The following is a 19,325-nucleotide window of genomic DNA, read 5'->3' as shown; positions in this document are numbered from 1 at the left end:
CAAACCACCTTTCTTTGTTGTCATTTTCAGTATGTATGCAAACAACAAGATATTCTTTTCCATTATGAAAAATAGCATTTATTTAAAACAGCAGCTGGATTATTACATTTTTTCTATCTTAAAAAATGGAAATAGATTGCATTATCTCTAAAACGACTGTATAGAATAGTAGTTTAAAGTAATTGTTTTTCAATAACAACAATTTTCCTATCTGGCTCAAAAATTTTTTAGTGCAATCCCACAACAAACACACTAAAAGTAGGCTGCCTGTTTTAATCAATTTGTATTTGAGATGAGTTCAAAAGAACATTCGCTCTCCATAAATATAAAGAAAGCAAAGGGAATTCATCCGAGAGGTGAAGAATCATTTGATCAAGGTTCTTCAGAAATCTGATTTTTTCTTCTCCATCAAAGTCTGAGCTTGAACTGTTACTTTCTCCTGTCCCACTTTGAAGAAGTTGTTCCAGTATCATGAACAGATGAAAAATATTCTCATACCGTGTAATGTCATACATGGCCTCGATCTGGGAATAAAGAAAAATTGATACATGAGCACGGTCTGAAAATGCTTCTGCATCTCACCATCTCAGATGACAATTTAAGGAATACCATTAAAATCTGCAGTAGTATTCACATAATCAGAATGGATATACACTCAGCATGATTACTTCTAAGAAATGTTTTCCTTTTTGTGATAACAGCCAAACTCATTCTCCATCATCCTGCCAAATGAAAAGTCAAAATAACCTCCTGCTCATGAGCCAAAGTCTTTTCTACCCAATTATACCTGTGCTGTGACATACAACAGTGATCTACATGAACATAAACAACAACAGCTTTGATTGCTTTAGGTATATAATTAAAACCAGTGGATTTCTAGTTTCTGAAAAATAAAATACAAATCATCCATTCAAGTGACACCCCTAGAAACCAAATAAAAATAGAAATTCTCAATCTCAATAGAAAATATACAAGCCAGAATTATGTATCTGACTCAGTTGCAAAGTAGAAAGTCAGTTTGTCAATATACTGACTGACTACAAATTCATTAAAAGCCTTACAGCTTTATCCACTGTAAATTTACTTCTCCTGTATTTGGAAACTGCAGTTTCAAACTGAAGCTTTCAGAACCTCTGCCATACTCAGGGAATAACTGTTCAGACAAAAACTTGGACCTTGGGGAGCTGTCTCTCTAGAGACTCTATCTCTTGAGACTATCTCAAAAAGGCAATTACAGTTGCTAGATGATCAGAACTGAAATGTAAAATCATAGATTAATAGCCTTAATTATATATAAATAGCTTAATTATGTATTTTAGAAAATGGACAAATAGCCTTAAGCAAGACTACCCAACTAACTGTTCAGGCCTGCAGTATGAAAGCCAGATGGGTCTAGGCTTTGACACAAGTCTATGAATCAGTATAAAATCATTTTATGAACCCTAAACTGTGTGTACTGCTAGACTTTCCAAAGTGTGAAATTTAGTGCATAGCACTTGTTTTGACAAACAATATAACTGATTTTTTTAATCCACTGGAATCTAATGAGAAGACAGCAATTTACCTTCCTCAGGTAAGGCTGCTGCTATCTACCTCTGCAGCAGATGTGTTTCAGGGATCACTCACTCTGTCAGTCTGAGTTAGGCATTCTCAAACATATAATCTGTTTGATGCTCACTAGGGTGATGGCTTTCAGATAACCTCAGGGACAACACAAAGACACCGTAACCATCCTGTTGCAAAGCCTCAGTGTACCAAAGTCATTTTGCTGAGTTTTCTAGATGTCTTGTTAATGGTCAAGAAATATTCTTAGCCTTCCACGCTGTGGTTCTGTCTCTCTGGAATATCTGCAGTTCAGAAGCTGCTGTCAAGAATTCAATATCAACATTCTTATCATGACAGACAGCAAATATATAGAAGGGCAATATTAACTTTAAAGTCCAATTAAATCAAATAGTATAATTAGGGGAAACCTTCTAAAAAAGAGGTAACAAGACAGTTTGTTTCTTCCAAGACCAACTATGTGACTCGAGGACAACCATGCCTATACACTGACTGTTTTGACTATTAACTAATACTGGTGAGATAAATGTATCTCTTTGGCTTATTTGACTACAGCTAAGTTGCAAAAATAATAGGTATTAATAATTTCCTGCATTTCCAGGGAACAGATAATTCTAAAGGCCCACAAAGACTGCTTTTTATGTCTTTTGGTGTGGAAGTAATTTGACCAAAAACAGGAATCTAAAAGCTCAGTTATCCCTGGTTCCTATGTCAGTCAACAGAGGGAAGCAGGGGGTGGGATGCAGTTGCTTAAAAAGATATTTAGTGTCATTTAGGATGTCCAAGGATATCCAAGCATGAGTAAAGCTTGACATAAGAGTCAGCAGCTGTAAACTAGAAGAAGTACCTTAGGGCATGCACTGTGGTATCAGACTTCTGAGTTTTGGCAACTGAGCCTTCCAAGATATAGTTCACCCCATTCAAAATTATATTCTCAGGTGTACAATGTCTGGAAACTCTAGAGTAATAAAGTATGATTGTGCCCAGAAAAATGCTTATTTAAAAGCTTAAATCGAAATTCTATGCCTTTAGTTCCTTGGATAATAGAAGTACAATGCTACAAGCAAAAATATTGGTTTGATTCTTAAATGTTGGGCTTGGAAATTCACTCAGATCTACCCTTTGCATGAGAAATCAATAGGTGTTTCAGAAAGGCAAATTATGTCACTTCATTTATCCCCTTAACCTCAGGCTCTTTCAAGCAGTTAAGCAATTGTGTTACTTTCAGTGGACTTCAAAAGTGCAACTAATTGCAACTTAGTAAACTATCTAATTGATTATAGATAATAGAAACCACAAACTAATTCTCTTTCCTCTGCAAATGCTACCAAACTCCACTAAACAAAAATTAACTTTAGCCCCACAGAACTGACTTTAAAAAAAAGGCTAAGTCTGATGGTAGGGAGGAAGCATTTTTATAAGGTTTTTCAGGGGATAAGCACAGTTGGAAATCCTGTTTTATAAAACCAGGGGAAAAAATACTCATCTGGAACATTTTCTGACTTAAGGCTTATTAACCTTTCCAACCCATTTGATAATCTGAACAAAATGTGTCTTCATTTCTTTTGTGAGATGCTTTTTGTAGCACTAATTGATGCAATTACTACCAACATAAATTTATGACACAGAATTTGCAAGGAATACCTTTCCTGTTACCTAATGGTGCAGTCAGATAACAAACCCATTGTCCTGGTTTGGGCCAGGATAAAGGTGGTTTTCTGTTTCTGTACTTTTGCTTTTAGCTAAGTCCCTTGTAAGTAGTCTCTGGGTGGGCCCGGCACCCATCCGTGACACCCATCCATCTTGCTCAGCAGTCTGTGGGAGTGAGTAGCAGTGTATGTTCATGTACACACACATACCTGCAGCTGGGCCAAAGTGCAGGAGGCAGGTCTGTAAATCAAATCATTTATATCCAGGCTACAATTCCAGAATAATAATACCAACTTTAAATAACTTTCACACTAACTGTTTTCCAGAATGTTAATATAAACACTGTTTTCTTATGGGTACAGAATATGGGGTTTGGACACTGTTTTTTGTGACACCAGTCCTTGCCAAGTTTTCCTCACCAACTAGGTGGAGATGTACTTCTTAATGGTAACTTGAACTCTGCAGACACTTCAGTTATTAATTTAACTTTTGAAATTATATTATTACTATGATTTCTCAATGAAAAAAATTCAAAGTTACATCATTTCTTCAAAATTATTAAATATATAAGATTGAGCTTTGCATAAAATGGGAATGACAGGTGCAAGGATCTCCTGTCTGGATTTGATGATCTGACAATTTGTATATTTACATCACCAAATTAAGAATGCAGCAAGTGTTAAAGCTTTTGGCTTAGAATTAATTCCCCGAGTCTCTCCTACATTACAGGGTAACCACCTGGAAAAGCACAGAGACCTGGTACATAATCTGAAAGCAGGGGAGAAGTTCTCTAACCCATCTTCTTTACAAAACCAGTGCTAAGATGATAAAAGGATCTGCTCAAAGATGTATGTAGCAATGACAGTCATTATGCTAAAAAGACATTTGTGTTCAGGGCACTAGGTCTTTATTATATTTCCTCTGTGCAAAGGAACTATTCAGATGGCCCTGGATCAAATTCCAAGCCATTCTATGCTCACTCTCAAATTGTTTTCATTTTTTCTATGCTTCTCTCAAATTGTTTTCATTTTTTTTACAATATAGTTGTCCTTACAAGTATATAGTTATTAAAAGATATTCCTAAATGGACAGATATTGACAACATCACTTTTTAGGAAAAAAGTTTCTAAACTATCATATTGAAATATGAAAGAATCGACTGGTTGGCAATGCTATCAACAAGCAATCAGCATTTAGTATTGTTTGTATTTGCCAAGGTAATGCTGAAAAATCTAAGTTTTCAGCAAAATCAACACTGTTTTACTTTACCTATTCAGCCTGAGTCAGAGGTTAATGGGAATATATTTCAAGAACAATTGAATTGTTTCCTCGAGTGGCAATACATTCTCATTTTATTAACAAAGACAATTTATTCTCACAGTGAATTCTGTTCTTGACCCTTCATTTTTCCTTTCAGAACCCCCTACTTAAGCTACTCATGGCTGCATTCAAGTCCTAAACACAAGATATTTTTCAGAGGGTGGCATGTGTCATAAAAAGGAAAAAAGGCATTTTACTTCAAAACAACATGGAAATTCTTTTCACTGGATGTTCCACAAGCATGTAAAAAACCCTCTATGTGGATCATTAAAATTTATAAAACCTAAATCTATTGTATAAGAAAGCAAATAGCATGATAAAGGGGTTATCTCTAATTGCTGTTTAACATGTAAATAACATATTAAAAAGCATCTCCAAAATGTTTAAGGTGGGAACACATGAAAGACTACTAAAAATCTTTTTGTTCTGATTTTAATACTATTGTACTTTGTTTGTAAAAGGTAATTACCTTATAAATTACCATGACTCAGGATTCGGTTTTAGCTGATTAGCATTTCTCTTTGATTGCTTTTTGTTTTGTGATTTTGAAATGCATATTTCCCTAACTTCTCTCCCAGTAAACACAATCCTCATTAACCACCTGAATACTCACCTACCAGGAAAGTTTAAACTGAGTTACACTCTCTTTCAGTATCTAAAGAAAAACTCCCACCACCTTTTATTCAATGGGATCTGAACCTCTTGTGTCATTTTTACTCATGCTATCACTTTCTCCTTAAGTAGCTCCCGAAGATTCAACACTTCTGCTTAAAGATTAAGACTAAAATGCCTCTAAAAAGGGCCAAGAAATAAGTAACATTTTTTGGCAGTTAAATTCCTGAGGAGGAGGGACCATCAGCTAAACTTCTGGAACAAATGAAACTGCAGATAGAGTTTGTGTGGTGACTACAGTCCTGAGCAACATTTTGTCAACAACTCTTAAAATGTCCCAGACAGCCTCACAGTAGAAAGTTTTCAGAAGCAGTAATAAGAACCTTGCAGAAATGATGTTGCAAGATCACAGTAATTTGGCATACCCTGGAGAATTTTGGATAGCAAACAGAAGACACACTTTAAAATCTGTCACCTAAGGGGAAGACACTTATCCCTGAGACATCTATGCACTGTGCCACTTCCATATATCACTTAGCAGGGTCATCTGTTGCTAGCCCTTAATATGACACACTGAATTGCCTGAAATTCCTAAGCCATCTTAAGCAATACTATTCTTATCTAGCAACATGATTTCCACAACATATTGCAAATAAATTAAATATACCAGCAGTATATAATCTAAGTTTCTGTTTAGGAGCAAGAATCATAATTGCCTCTCAAATAACATCAAAGACACAGAAAGTTTTAAAAAGTAAATTCTAATCTCCATTATTGTATTAAAGAAAGCTAAAATATGAGCCACTAAGAAATCTCATTTAGAGAGAACAAGAAAATGAATTTATGGACCTTTCTGGGATAATAAGAATTTATGAACCTATTTTACTCCTATCTACGTAGCATAAACTTAAACTGTCACTTCTGTCACTCTTGTTATGTTTCAAACCTATGCTAGAATTGAAAAAATTCTTCACAAGCTGATGCATAAAATATAATGAGGAATTATTATTTTATTTTATTTTTTCATAAAATAATCCATAATAAAGACTGTGAAAGTGTATGTCATGGTATAGGTTCTTCTAAACCTACTTAAGGATATTTCTAATATTAAAGTACTCTCAGGAGAGCGTATTTCAAAGCGTTTCAATTATTGAACTGCTCTTCAACCAACCTACAAGTTTTCTTGGTTTTACACTTCTAATTCTCTCCCCTTCATCCCACTGGGGATGTCAACCCAACAGTTTCTCCATTTAGTAGCTACTGCCCATAAGAAAAGCAAGGAGTAGTAAAAAAAAAAGAGCTCTCACAATCTCCTTTTCAAGGGTTCTTAAAAGTGGTAAGGAAACTCCTCCTGAGCAGAAAGCCCTATGGTCCTTTGATTGCAGCCAGTGTTCAAACCTGCTTTTCCAGACAGAACTGTGCTCTCTTAATGGGCAGACTTGTCTGTCCTTCAAGATTTCCACTTAATTCCCTGGGTCAGCCTTATACATATCAAGCTCCTGCTTTTGGCAAAAAGGCAAGAAGTACCATGTTGGTAACATCACTTCTTTGCGTGATGTGTTTCTCTTTAATTTACCACAAAGTAAATACTATATGCAATAACCACCTCATTAAAATAATAGACGTTATTTGATGACATAAGAAATCATGTTCTCATCCTACAGAAAATGTCATAAAGTATACAGCAATGCTAGTAATATATTCAAGTCTTGAAAGTAAACATCACACATATAACATTTTTATGGGTTAAGAATGACATTAAGGTAATAAAATTGAGTTTTGAATGACAACAACAATAAAAATTCTCCTATTAATTACAATCACATCAGAACACAATGAATTCCTGAAATATGCTCCTGTATTAGTTTCAAAAGATTTATTGACAGTTTACTTAGAGAAACACGTGACTTTTCACTACTTGGTATCACTTCTTATGCCCAAACTTCAACATAGGTCAGTAAAACTACCTAGGCCTGACAAGAGGAGAGGTACATTTAACCTTCAAAGGATCTGTTACAAGCAGCTAGACCTATTTAATAATTACCAGTAGGCAACACATGCAAGAACATAGCAATGCTTTTTGAAGTGGTTTTAGTAACACAATAGCATTTCTCTGTTCTCTTTGCTACTTATAAACAGCTATAATGCTGTAAAATTAATGCAATTTAACATATTTTTAAATTTAAGATGGATTAAAACCACTGTGAAAAGATGTTAAAAGATCATCTTATCAAATCATAGTAAATATGGAGGCTACCTACCTCTTTAAAATGATTTCAGATGACTGTAGGAAATGTATTAACTAAAATATGACAGTGACTTATGGAGTGACTTATTAAGAGAAGGACAGAAAACAAAATCAAAGCCTATCAAAATTAAGGTGCACATGTCATTTATGTTACACTGTAACTTACTCTTTACAATTTTCTAGTTATAGGAATGTCTAGCCTACCTGGCATAGTAATCATAACATTTCTAACCCCTGAAAGACATGAGCTGCAATATATAAAAAAACCCCTTCTATTTTAACACTCAAAACTTAACTAGGAGGTCATTATCTGGAATCTGAGCTTTTCTACATTCCATTGCTAGCAGTGCTCTTGTAGTGAATATGCATGCCACAGCAGAGCAAAAACTTCTGGGATCATAGAGTGATGTGCAGACTGTGAACAAATAAAAAAAAGACTACTGGTACATTTTAATGGCTTTAAGTTAGCCATGCAATACATTCTTTCAAATTTCCCTGATGGCAGCAAATTAGCCAATAAGGGACTCAAACTGTGATTGTTTCTGCTACTAAACTTATTTTAAATAAAATTCAGGTTCTTCTATACTGTACTGGGACACAGATATTGATTTATAAAAGTTTTTAAGCCTTCCAGTCTGTGAACTCTTAACAATTTCTCATTCGATTCTGTCACAGGTCTTTCTCTCTTCTTTTAATACTATGTACTTTATATTCCCTACTGGAGATGGAGGAGATGGGATTATCACCATGTACAACTACGCTTCATTTAACGTTCTTTTCAGTTCTCAATCCTCTGGGCAATAGGAACTGAAAGACTTTGACTTCCTTAATCCTAAAGGGTTCATTAGATTTCTTTCACCTTCTGTTCCCTCAGTGGGATCTCAGACTAGCATTCAGAGCTGCACAGGGTCAGCCTTGGCCCATTACCACTCTGTATGTTGCTTTACTTGCCCATGAAACTTTTTTGCTATCTATAATCTCTTTCCAGAATAAAATATGACCCATGATTTGTCTCCAGGTGACACAGGGACTTAGCAACAAGCAGGAAAATCTATTTATTTATTTATCTCTATCTCCTCATCCACCCCACCCCTCAACTCTTGAACACCTGAGATTTTATCAGAATTATCAACTCAAAAAGTCATATGCAGATGAAGGAACTCAGTGTCTGGGTTCTAGACAGATTTTAATTCCACTCAATTTGGTTTACACAACAACCCCCCAAAGAAACTACGAGCTGCAGAGTATTTTTTCTTTTTACAGGAAACTGCTCATATTTTCAGGATCAGAAGAACATGCAACCTGCTGTGACAGTTTCTTAGGAACATCATCCTTGAACAGGGGGAGAGTTATCAGCAGTTCAAGATGACAGTAAGGAAGACTAAATGGAACAGCTCCTGGCTTTGCTAATACAAATGTATACACACATACAAATGCACTTCTTAAAGAAGTAAATAACGTAATAAACTAAAAGCAGAATGTATCAGGCCTTTTGGTTATGTCTACAATATGAGGGTCAAACTATGCCATCATCTGGGTGATGCTAATGTCATTATTCCAGTGGATCCAGCTCTGGCTGCACTTGTGGAACACTCCAGAAGCATGGCCCTATGAAGTATGATCCACAGAACTGGAGCCCTTGAAAAGTGAATGTCATTAAACCAGTGGATCTAACATGGTTCTAACATCTTCAGATCTAACATGGTTCTAACATCTTCAGTTCAAAGAAAGATGTAATCTACTCTATCATTAGCAAGGAAGCAGTTAGCAATAGGTAGATGACCAAAGAGGAAGGCCTTTCTCCAGGGAAGCATAAAAACTCAAATTAGGAGGTGTTCCTCTTGAAAATTATACAATATTTTGCCTGACAGGGGATATCAACACCACCATTGCTTCCTGTAACAACCTCGTGATGAATGAGTCAGTCTTGGAAGGAAAAGTGTCCTTCTGAAAAATTGAAACAGCTTTGGAAACAGAAAGACTGTGAGGCTTTTGAAGAATAATTTTCAATTTTTAAATTAACACCATTTGGGACCTCTTATATGGAATTCTGCATGATCCAATGAAATTTCTTGACTTCTATAAAGGTTAGAAGCACTGTATTTCTTGAATCTACTCGTTACTCAACATTTAGGATCCATTAGATGTGAATCCTCAGAGAAGCACAAAGTATTAGCTGAAAATTACTGCTTCAGAGAGGCAGAGGAAATTACAGGTATCTGAAGTGATACCAGTAGTCCAAAGATAACAGATAAAGCAGAGAAGAAAAAAACCCCAAAAGATTACAGAGAATTAGCCCATACAGCAAGAATTTGCATGGAATATTCACACAGAGAAAGCAGCCCTTCAAAGAAAGGTGTCTTTCAGATGCAAGGTTTTTTTGCCTTTTTCTTGTCATGGTATCAAGTTCTTGCATAATGATTAAGGGTAGAAAAATACTCATCTTCTTTACATCACACACTCATTTTTATACTTCTCTGGTGATGCTCATTTGTTTCCTCTTTTAAATCACAACCTTTCAGAATAGATGACTTTACAAGTCTAAGTTTGTTGGTTTTATCTAAACCTCTCCTTCTAATCTGTTACATATTTTCTGAAAAAATATTATAACATGGCCAAGTCTGCCACAATTCATCTTATGTAGTTTTACCAATTTATTAACCTAATAATATTTTAGAACTACATAGAAATAATAGCTATGAACCTATTTTCTGTACTTGGTAAATGCCACGAGATTAAATCTAAAGAACTCGCTCTTAAGATTTAATCAAAATAATCATTTATTACAGTTATAAGAGAAAATTAAATTAACTGCCCTCTTCAAAATTTAGATCTTCAATAGCTATCATCACTTTGCTACATTGACTGATGAAAGAATAATGACAAAAGACTCAGAGTGGTTTTTAATCTGCTGCTCTTGCATGCAGTATGATTATATGGTTTAAAACTTTGCTTAAGTGCACATTAAGTGATGCCAATATGTGCAACAGGATTTTATTAATACTACTGTATGCCATATTTCATATTGAAACCACTCTACATTGGCTCACCTATAAAATGAACTCATAACAAAGGCCTGCTTCATGCAAAGTAGCACATTAATATTCTACACAGACTGTAATTGCTATTCTACTGGTTTTTATAATATTCACGTTTGTAAGCAGTTTTGAATAGCAGCCAATTACTTGTTCTTCTGGACTGCTCACCTTGCATTTATAATACAAGCCTCTGAAAAGAGAGTCAGTAAACTGGCGAGAATAATTTTGTTGAGAAACATTTTTTATGTTTAGTTTGACTTTGGGCATGTCTGAAAGTTATTTCTTTTCTCTTTATTTTGAAAAAGTTAACTAACTCAAGTACAGTGCTTATGCCAGTAGCTGCCATACTTGGTATAGAGGCAGAAAGGTTCTGCATTGCTTTGGGAAGATGAGCATGATAGTAACAGCATCAGAGCATATTGACACAGATGCTTAAAAGACTAATGAAAATTTGACAGAGTATTTTCAGAAGAACTCTGAATGTTAACGGTGTGTGTAAGTACAAAAACAGAAAGAGAAGTGCAATACAAATATGAATGGCCTGCTCTAAAATTAGCTGCAGGGTAATACTTAAGGGTAGTTTTGATGTGAAACTGAAAGTTAGCAAGACTGCAAAAATGTGTCATGGAAGAGTTGTCCTGTACTGATAACCAAGTGTTCAAGTGTTTTAGAATGTGACTTCAAAAAAAGTAAGTGAATTACATTCCCTAGATAGTATCAGACTGGCTTTCATGTGCTTGTTAATCAGATGTGAATATTATATAAGTAAGTAATATTATATAAGTAGTAGAATTAAGCAACCTGCAGAGGATAGCACAATCTGTTGTCTAAATCACTGATTAGGCTGTATATATCTATCATTTCCTAAGAAAGCATATTTTCTATAAGAAAATAGAATATCAGAAGCTCTGGTATATAGTAATGTAATTTAAAAGGATATATTTAACCCCCCTCCTTCCCATTTCCAACTTAAAAGATTTAGGTGCTTCAACTAAGGAAACCACTTTGGGCTGACAAATCAGCTTGCACTGAAAAGCAAAATTTAAGAAACACCAATTTCTGTACTTTTCTTAACTCTTAGAACAGCTGTCTCTCGCTCATTGTATCCACTGCTGTCAAGCCTATTCTGAAATATTCACTCTTCCCAGCACTGTACCAGGAGCTTAACTAAAAGATTTCACACAGGGAACTAGGCACGTGGAAACTGAAGGACTGTGGAAGTTTTTTGGTATGTCCCTCTGTAATTTCTGCTGGTTTTAAAATCAAGAAACATACAAGAAAAAATATAAATATTTAATAAACCTAAGTTTAATAACAGTTTAGCTTTAAACATAGTCAAACAAAACTCAGAAGTTCTGAAACTAGGAAAATCAACAGCCCTAGAGAAAATTGTGAAGTGAAATGACAGGGAAAAATATGCAAATGAAAAGTCAGCAGAGTTGCAAAACGCATGAGAAAGGCAGCATGGCTGACAGCAATAATCACCATGGACAGTGATGGAGACTCACTAGTCCATTCTCAGAAGTACCCCCTAACTAGAAAATCATATCTATTGCTCAGTCTCAAATACTGGCTCCAAGCAGGCACACAAATCAAGATCCAGAAGAAACAGTGAGATGACAGGAAATTAGTTATTTCAGAATTTATAACTATACAGCTCTTGGTCATCTTGAGTACTATCACACAGTACCTGATCTTTTACAACAAGATGACTTGCCTCGTCGATGAGGGAAGAGCTGCAGACATTGTCTACCTGGACTTAACTAAAGCTTTCGACATTGTCTTTCACAAGAAAAATTCTACTTTAGAAACTTATGGCACTTGGCTTTAGGCAAATACACCCTGCACTGGATAAAAAATTGGCTGAGTGGTCAGGCTGAAAGAGTGGTAGTGAATGGAACTAAATCTGGCTGGTGGCTGGCATAAGTGGTGTCCCCCGGCGTTCAGTTCTGGGGCCTCTTCTCCTGAATATATTTATTAATGATTTGGATGAGAGGATTGAGTGTACCCTCAGTAAATTTGCAGATGACACCAAACTAGGTGGCTGTGTCCATCTGCTGGAGGGTAGGGGAGCCTTACAGGGAGACCTAGGCAGGTCACACCAATGGGCCAAGGTTAATTTTAGGAGGTTTAACAAGGCCAAATGCCAGGTCTTGCACCAGGGTCACAACAACCCCATGATAAGCTACAGACTTGGGGAAGTGTGGTTAGAAAGCTGTAAGTTGGAAAGGAACCAGGGGCTATTGGTTGAAAATCCACTTAATTGTATGCTGCTGCACACACATCCGTGTGTGCAGGTGGCCTAGAAGGCCAATGGCATCCTGGCTTGTGTTAGGAACAGTGTGGCCAGCAGGAATAAGGAGGTGATCATCCCTCTGTACTCAGCTCTGGTGAGGCCACATCTTGAGTCCTGTGTTCAGCTCTGGGCACCTCACTATAGGAGGGACAGAGAAGTGCTGGAGCGTGTCCAGAGAAGGGCAACAAAGCTCATGAAGGGCCTGGAGCACTCATAAGTCCTGTGAGGAGCGGCTGAGGGAGCTGGGGGTGTTTAGTCTGGAGAAGAGGATGAGAGGAGACCTTATCACTCTCTTCAACTACCTCAAGACAGGGTGGAGTGAGGAGAGAAACAGTCTCTTCTTAGTGAATTGTGACAGGACCAGAGGGAATGGATGGAACCTGTGCCAGGGGAGGTTTAGGCTGGATGTTAGGAAATATTTTTTCACTGAGAGGGTTTTCAGGCATTGGAATGGCCTGCCCAGGGCACTGGTGGAGTCACCATCCCTGGGGGCATTTAAAAGGTGTTTGGGCCTGGTCCTTAGGGACAAGGTTTAGTGGTTACCTTATGGTGTTGGTCAAAGGTTGGACTGGATGATCTTGGAGGTCTCTTCCAACGTAAAACATAGTAGTTTTAGATGTAGCTCTTTTTTCCTTTGACAAAGTTACTTTACCCTTTCTAGTTCCAAACTCACATCAATTCAGTGGTATCTCTACAGCATATTTGCCCTTGAAGGGAAGAGCATGTAAAAACAAACTAAACAAGCTCATATTTTTCAGAACAAATATTTTGACTTAAAGATTTCGCAGTTAGACAAAAACAGAGCAGTAATTATTTATGCCTCTTTTAAAAACATAATTCCAGTGCTTCGTGGTCATGTAGCATCTGTTAGTATCAAATAACGTAGTATTATGGTTTTATATAGCCTTCAATTTTAAAACTAGAAGGGACCACAAAGGATACAGTCCTTGATCTGAAATTTCAAGGGAAAAAATATATATATACTTTTTTTCCCCAGAAAATGAACATAATAATCTTTCTTGAAAGATTTATAGCTATATCTTATAGATTATAAACTATGGAAGATGATATTTTTACTTGTAAGCTGCCAGTATATCAGCTGAAATCTCCAAGTATCAACTTTATGAAGTATGCAGATGTGAAAATGAACCCATTAAAAGAAACTGTGAAAGCTCTGATAAGACATTAAATAATCTATATGCAGTGAATAGAAGAGGATGCAATCAATGGCATTGAAGCAAGGTAAAAATTTATAACACAAGTAATGAAGAGAGAAGCTAAAGGGATCACAGGATATCAGTAAGTTGTAGAGTTTTAAAAAAAAAAAAAAAACGCAAACCAAAACCACAAAGCCAAAAGTAGTAACTTTAAAGCATGTTAGGAATAAAAGCTAAATCAGAGATAAAACCAAAGTAACCCTACTAAATGTAAGTAGGAAAACTAGAAGTTTGTACACCAAGAAACAGAAAGAGTCAGAAGTGGAAGAAGAAAAGGACATTTCTGTTCCTCATAATACTGTGGATAGAACTGAAAAAGTGGGGGTATGAAACATCATCTGCAACAGCTTAATGCTTTATTAAGAGATGCTCTCAAGTTCCTCCCAGTGTAACTTTGTAGTATTTCTCACAATGAATGTATGTCAATACCCACATTAAAACATCAAACGTATTTGTATATTAAGCTCTAGATCACTGCTCAGAAGATCAATTTCAAGAGGATATTGCATTTGCCAAAAAGGCAGTGGAGCCTGTCTGCTAAGGAAATTCCTTTATGCTACTCCAGTTAAGAATTAACTGGAATACAATTCTGTCCTCTATGTTCACATTGAATATTACAAAAATACAAAGTCTCCTGTACAAAAAGTGTTATTTCAAGACAAGCACTGTATTTCATGTTTTGGACTGCAAAGGAGTATCAAAATAAGGAGTATCAGAGGAAGCAGACATTTTATCTAACAGATACTCAAATAAAAAAAGACATAGTTTACTTATGGATAGTTAATTACTTTTAGCATGAAGAAGTGGAATAGTAAATTTATTATTTTGGCTGGTCATTTCAGGGACTGTAATTATTTCCCAAATAGTATCTGTAAGATGCATATTTATTTAAAAGTATCATGGGTCACTGCTTGTGTTCCTGGATACAACTGGAAACTAATAAAACCCATCTATGTCTTATTTATTAACTTAGTAGAGACATGCACTTCCTAGATTTTTCATTAATCTCTAGTATTTCCCTTCAGCAATGAAGCCCTGAAGGTCTTGTTAGAAATATGCAGCCAAATGCCTACATCTGAGTTTGTTTTTCAGATGCAATACATTTACACTCAACTATTCAGGCTTCTGAAAAAAAAAAAAAAAAAAAGAATTTTCCAATGATAGAAATAATTATAACCCAGTAAGGGAATTGTTCATTGCTTCTCCTGCACAACCCTTAATATTTCACAAGGGCAATTAATCAATTTGCCTTGATTTCAACATGATTATAAAAAAAATCTACAGATGCACTGACAACTAAAAATTACAGAAAATCTTCCTATTTCAAATGATGTATTTTTCTGCAAAATCCTGACTCTCCTATAACTCCTTACAGAAGGAAACAGATTCCTTAGAAGTAAGTTGGTCTTTTAGACTCAGCTTTATCTATATTTTCTTCAAGTCTTCTTTGGAACTCAGAACTTAGCACAGGCTGATACTTTACAAATAAGATAGCAGGGATCAAGTGACTACAGGCATCTACTACTATTACTACTACAGGCATCTCATTTAGTTAGCAAAATTCTAGAAAACTGTCCCTTGCTGAGTCAAATGTAATAAGAAAAATCAGTGAAATCAGTGTCTTGTGCACAGATTACAATAAAACTTGCCATGTTTATATTACACCAGTTCCTCCATGGGCAGAAATTCAGTGGGATCCATCACTTCTGCACACATACATCACCTTCAGTTGCTCACAGTCAATTCAGATCTCTATACAGACACTGTCTGAAGAGAAAAGTAGGCTTCTTCTCTCCTAACACTTCATTGCTTATTAGAAGAATAAGCAGGAAATCATCTTGAAAGACAAATCAACAAATAAAAAAAATGAGATTTTATGGGTGGAGAGGTGGTGGTGGTCTTATATGTAGAGTTTAAAGCAATGTCGTATGCTACCTGCTATTCTGACAAAATTCTTCATACCTGCAACAGTGACAGTAAAGTGTCCTAAGGGCTGCCCACAAGGATCTTGCAAATGTCCTGCTTTAGTTCCTCTGTCCTCACTTTTCAGGCAGGAGAATCAATCAGGAAGCACCACAAGATGACAAAAAATTTACCAAAATGCAGGGTCAGCAAATGGTCCTTCTGCTCTAAAGCAAGAACTGCTGATTGCAGGTTTGGTGGCAAACTGCCTGGGGTGCTGTCCCACAGGACCCAAGACAGATGGGGTACCAAGCACATCTGGAAAAGCAAGAGCTCTCCCAGTTTCTTTGCCTGTCACCAGAAAGAAGAAAAGCTTTGCCATGGAAACTGCTATATTTTTTCCTTTGCTATGTTTAGTACAGCTTCTTTAAGCTATATCCTTTGGGGCTTTTAGTTAAAACCAGAATTTCCCTAGTCCAACACTGTTACAAAGGAATAAGATTGAATTGCTGGAGCAATCTCAAATACCTTATATTTTTTGTATCCTGAGAACCCTATAAAATCTCTACTAAATTTCTTCTTTGACTATCTTATGTACAATTTAAAACTGTTCAAACAAGGAATAAGAGAAAGAAAATACGGATGGCATAAGAAAGATCACAACTCACACTGTTAAGGTTTGTTTGCTCTTTAAACCAGAAAATTGCATTTGTTACTATATATTATTCTGACTGTAGCTTTCATACAGGAATCATAACAGAAGTGGTCAATAAGAGCTTTGAGAATGCAAACAGATAACTTCAGGTTTCCTAAATGTGGTATACTCTAAATAAGGAGACAGATATAGAAAATCCTCTTTCAGAGCATCAGGTAGGGAGACAACCAAGGCAGACATCACTAATAAAAGCAGGCAGCATTACTTAACAGCTTATGTTTATGTTTCATTAAAAAAAATTAAAATATGAAATTATGCTTTACCTTGGGTAATAATAAAAATTATTGGTACAAAGGGTTGTGTGAAGCAGAAGAAAAAACTATAAATCACTAATAATTATACTCACATAAACAAACTCTCAATTCATATTAAATACCAATTCTGGTTTTGCAAAAGTACTCAAACTCAGTAACTGTATAGTACTATCATATTTTAAATCCAAAGGTTTAATCCAATTCAGTAAAAAACAATAAAATGGAATCCTCTAGTGATTCTAACAGGCTCTGGATTTGGTGTTTTAACTTTTGAGTTCAAAGGAGGTCCAGCAGCATGCAGAATGCTATTAGAACACAACACAGCCAGGACGGGATCATGTCCAATTATCTTAACTGATACTGAAACTGTTGGACTATTCTAAGCATTTGTAAAACTTCTTTCATGTGAGTTCTAGTAAAAAATGTTTCCACCAGTTGGATTCCTTTCTCAAATAAATATTTAACAAATACATAATAAATAATGACACAAATCAATATTTAGTGAATATTACTGAGTCAAGTTGATTGAGCATAAAACTATCTGATTGGACAGTTGTGTACTCTCCATTCATAACTTATCTGGCTGATTTATAACTTTGCATGTAGCACTACATAGACCTATGCAGCTGTATTACTATTTCAGTACATGCTATCAATCTTGATGGGTTTTTTTTTGTTGTTATTAAACTATTACTTAATAACAGGTGATAAAATTCAGATAGAGAAAGCAAAAAATATTAAAACAACAACCCCATGCAGCGCTACAGGCTGGGGACAGAGTGGCTGGAGAGCAGCCAGGCAGAAAGGGACCTGGGAGTCTACATTGACAAGAAACTGAACATGAGCCAGCAGTGTGCCCAGGTGGCCAAGAAGGCCAATGGCATCCTGGCCTGTATCAGAAACAGCGAGGCCAGCAGGTCCAGGGAGGTGATTCTTCCCCTGTACTCAGCCCTGGTGAGGCCACACCTCGAGTACTGTGTCCAGTTCTGGGCCCCTCAGTTTAAGAAGGATGTAGAGGTCCTGGAACAGGTCCAAAGGAGGGCAACCAGGCTGGTGAAGGGACTCGAGCACAGGCCCTATGAGGAGAGGCTGAGAGAGCTGGGGCTGTTCAGCCTGAAGAAGAGGAGGCTCAGGGGAGACCTCATTGCTCTCTACAACTACCTGAAAGGAGGCTGTAGCGAGGTGGGAACTGGACTCTTTTCACAGACGACCTTCAACAAGACAAGAGGACACAGTCTTAAGTTGTGCCAGGGGAGGTTTAGGTTAGATATTAGAAAGAATTTCTTCACGGAGAGGGTGATCAGGCTATGGAATGGACTGCCCGGTGAGGTGGTAGATTCTCCGTCCCTGGAGACATTTAAAAAAAGACTGGATGTGGCACTCAGTGCCATGGTCTAGCAAACTGCTCCGGTGGGTCAAGGGTTGGACTAGATGATCTCTGAGGTCCCTTCCAACCCGGCTAATTCTATGATTCTATGATTCTATAAAAATAATAAAATTAATATTAAAGGATGAGAATAATTGTAAAAAATGCATATGATCAATAACAGATTTGATAGTTTCTGGAGTTTGGACTCACTCTGACCTCAGAATCTATGAATAAATAAAATAATTTAACTTTCAAATGCATTTAAAACTGTCTGCAAGGAAGATGTATGCCCTGAAATTGAAATGAATGCCAAAACACATTCCAAAGAACAGCTCTTATGATAAATAGAAATTTTTTTTAAATGAGCAAAAAGGCTCTTGAATATTATTAATCTTGTCATTAGCATAAAACAGCCCAGAACAGTACATATTATCTGAAATGCTATTCAAGTGAACACAGCTGTAAGCTACTCATTATTCAGGTCCTTATATGACGTACAGCACTGCTGCACCTCGGCACAAATCTATAAGTTCTCAATCAATGGTTCAGTCCAGCCTTTTTCTCCCAGTTTACAAGATCTCTAAAAATTAGTTTTTTCTCCAGCTTTATAGATAAAATATATTATAGACAGGCATTATAGTGAAATCTGGAGACATCAAAGGTAATCTGCCTGAGAAATGCAGAACTCACAGGACTCCAAATACGAAAAGCCCAAGAGGCTCCCTCTGACACAAGCCAAAAAATCACCTGTTTAAAATCCCTGCCAGGACACATTTAATCTGCATCCTGATTTTTTATTATTGCCTGAAGAAAAGCATTTTTAACCTCCTGCACTTTGAAATCCTGACCGTTGTACGTGTTAATAATTTCCTAAAATGAGTCAAAGATTGCAAAGTTTTCTGTAAAACCTTGTTCCTGACCTGCTAGCATTAATTATTAAATCCTCATTATATCAATCTCTCCAGAACTAGCATCTACACATTTAATTAGAGAAGTACTTCAATTTCTACCAAACGTCAGTAGTGGAGGAAATCTGCAGTGGAGTTTTGCTGCCTTCACCCTTCCCTGCAACTGATTCAAATTTTGACCATATAAAATAGGAGTGCAGAGTTCAGATTTATGGCTGAAAAGGTCCTTAAGC

General features: G+C 36.3%; 1 protein-coding gene across 1 annotated transcript in view; it reads right to left on the bottom strand.

Annotated features, from left to right (window-relative positions):
- Positions 1-272: 272 nt before the first annotated feature.
- MEI4 (meiotic double-stranded break formation protein 4) overlaps positions 273-19,325 on the bottom strand; it is a 61,934-nt gene continuing 42,881 nt past the window's right edge. Inside the window, exon 5 of the mRNA XM_030448353.1 lies at positions 273-524. Coding sequence (XP_030304213.1) covers positions 273-524 — 252 coding nt within the window. The remainder of the gene's footprint in view (positions 525-19,325) is intronic.

Source organism: Calypte anna, chromosome 3, assembly GCF_003957555.1.
Source record: "Calypte anna isolate BGI_N300 chromosome 3, bCalAnn1_v1.p, whole genome shotgun sequence".
NCBI lineage: Eukaryota > Metazoa > Chordata > Aves > Apodiformes > Trochilidae > Calypte > Calypte anna.
This window is presented reverse-complemented; position numbering and strand designations above follow the sequence as displayed.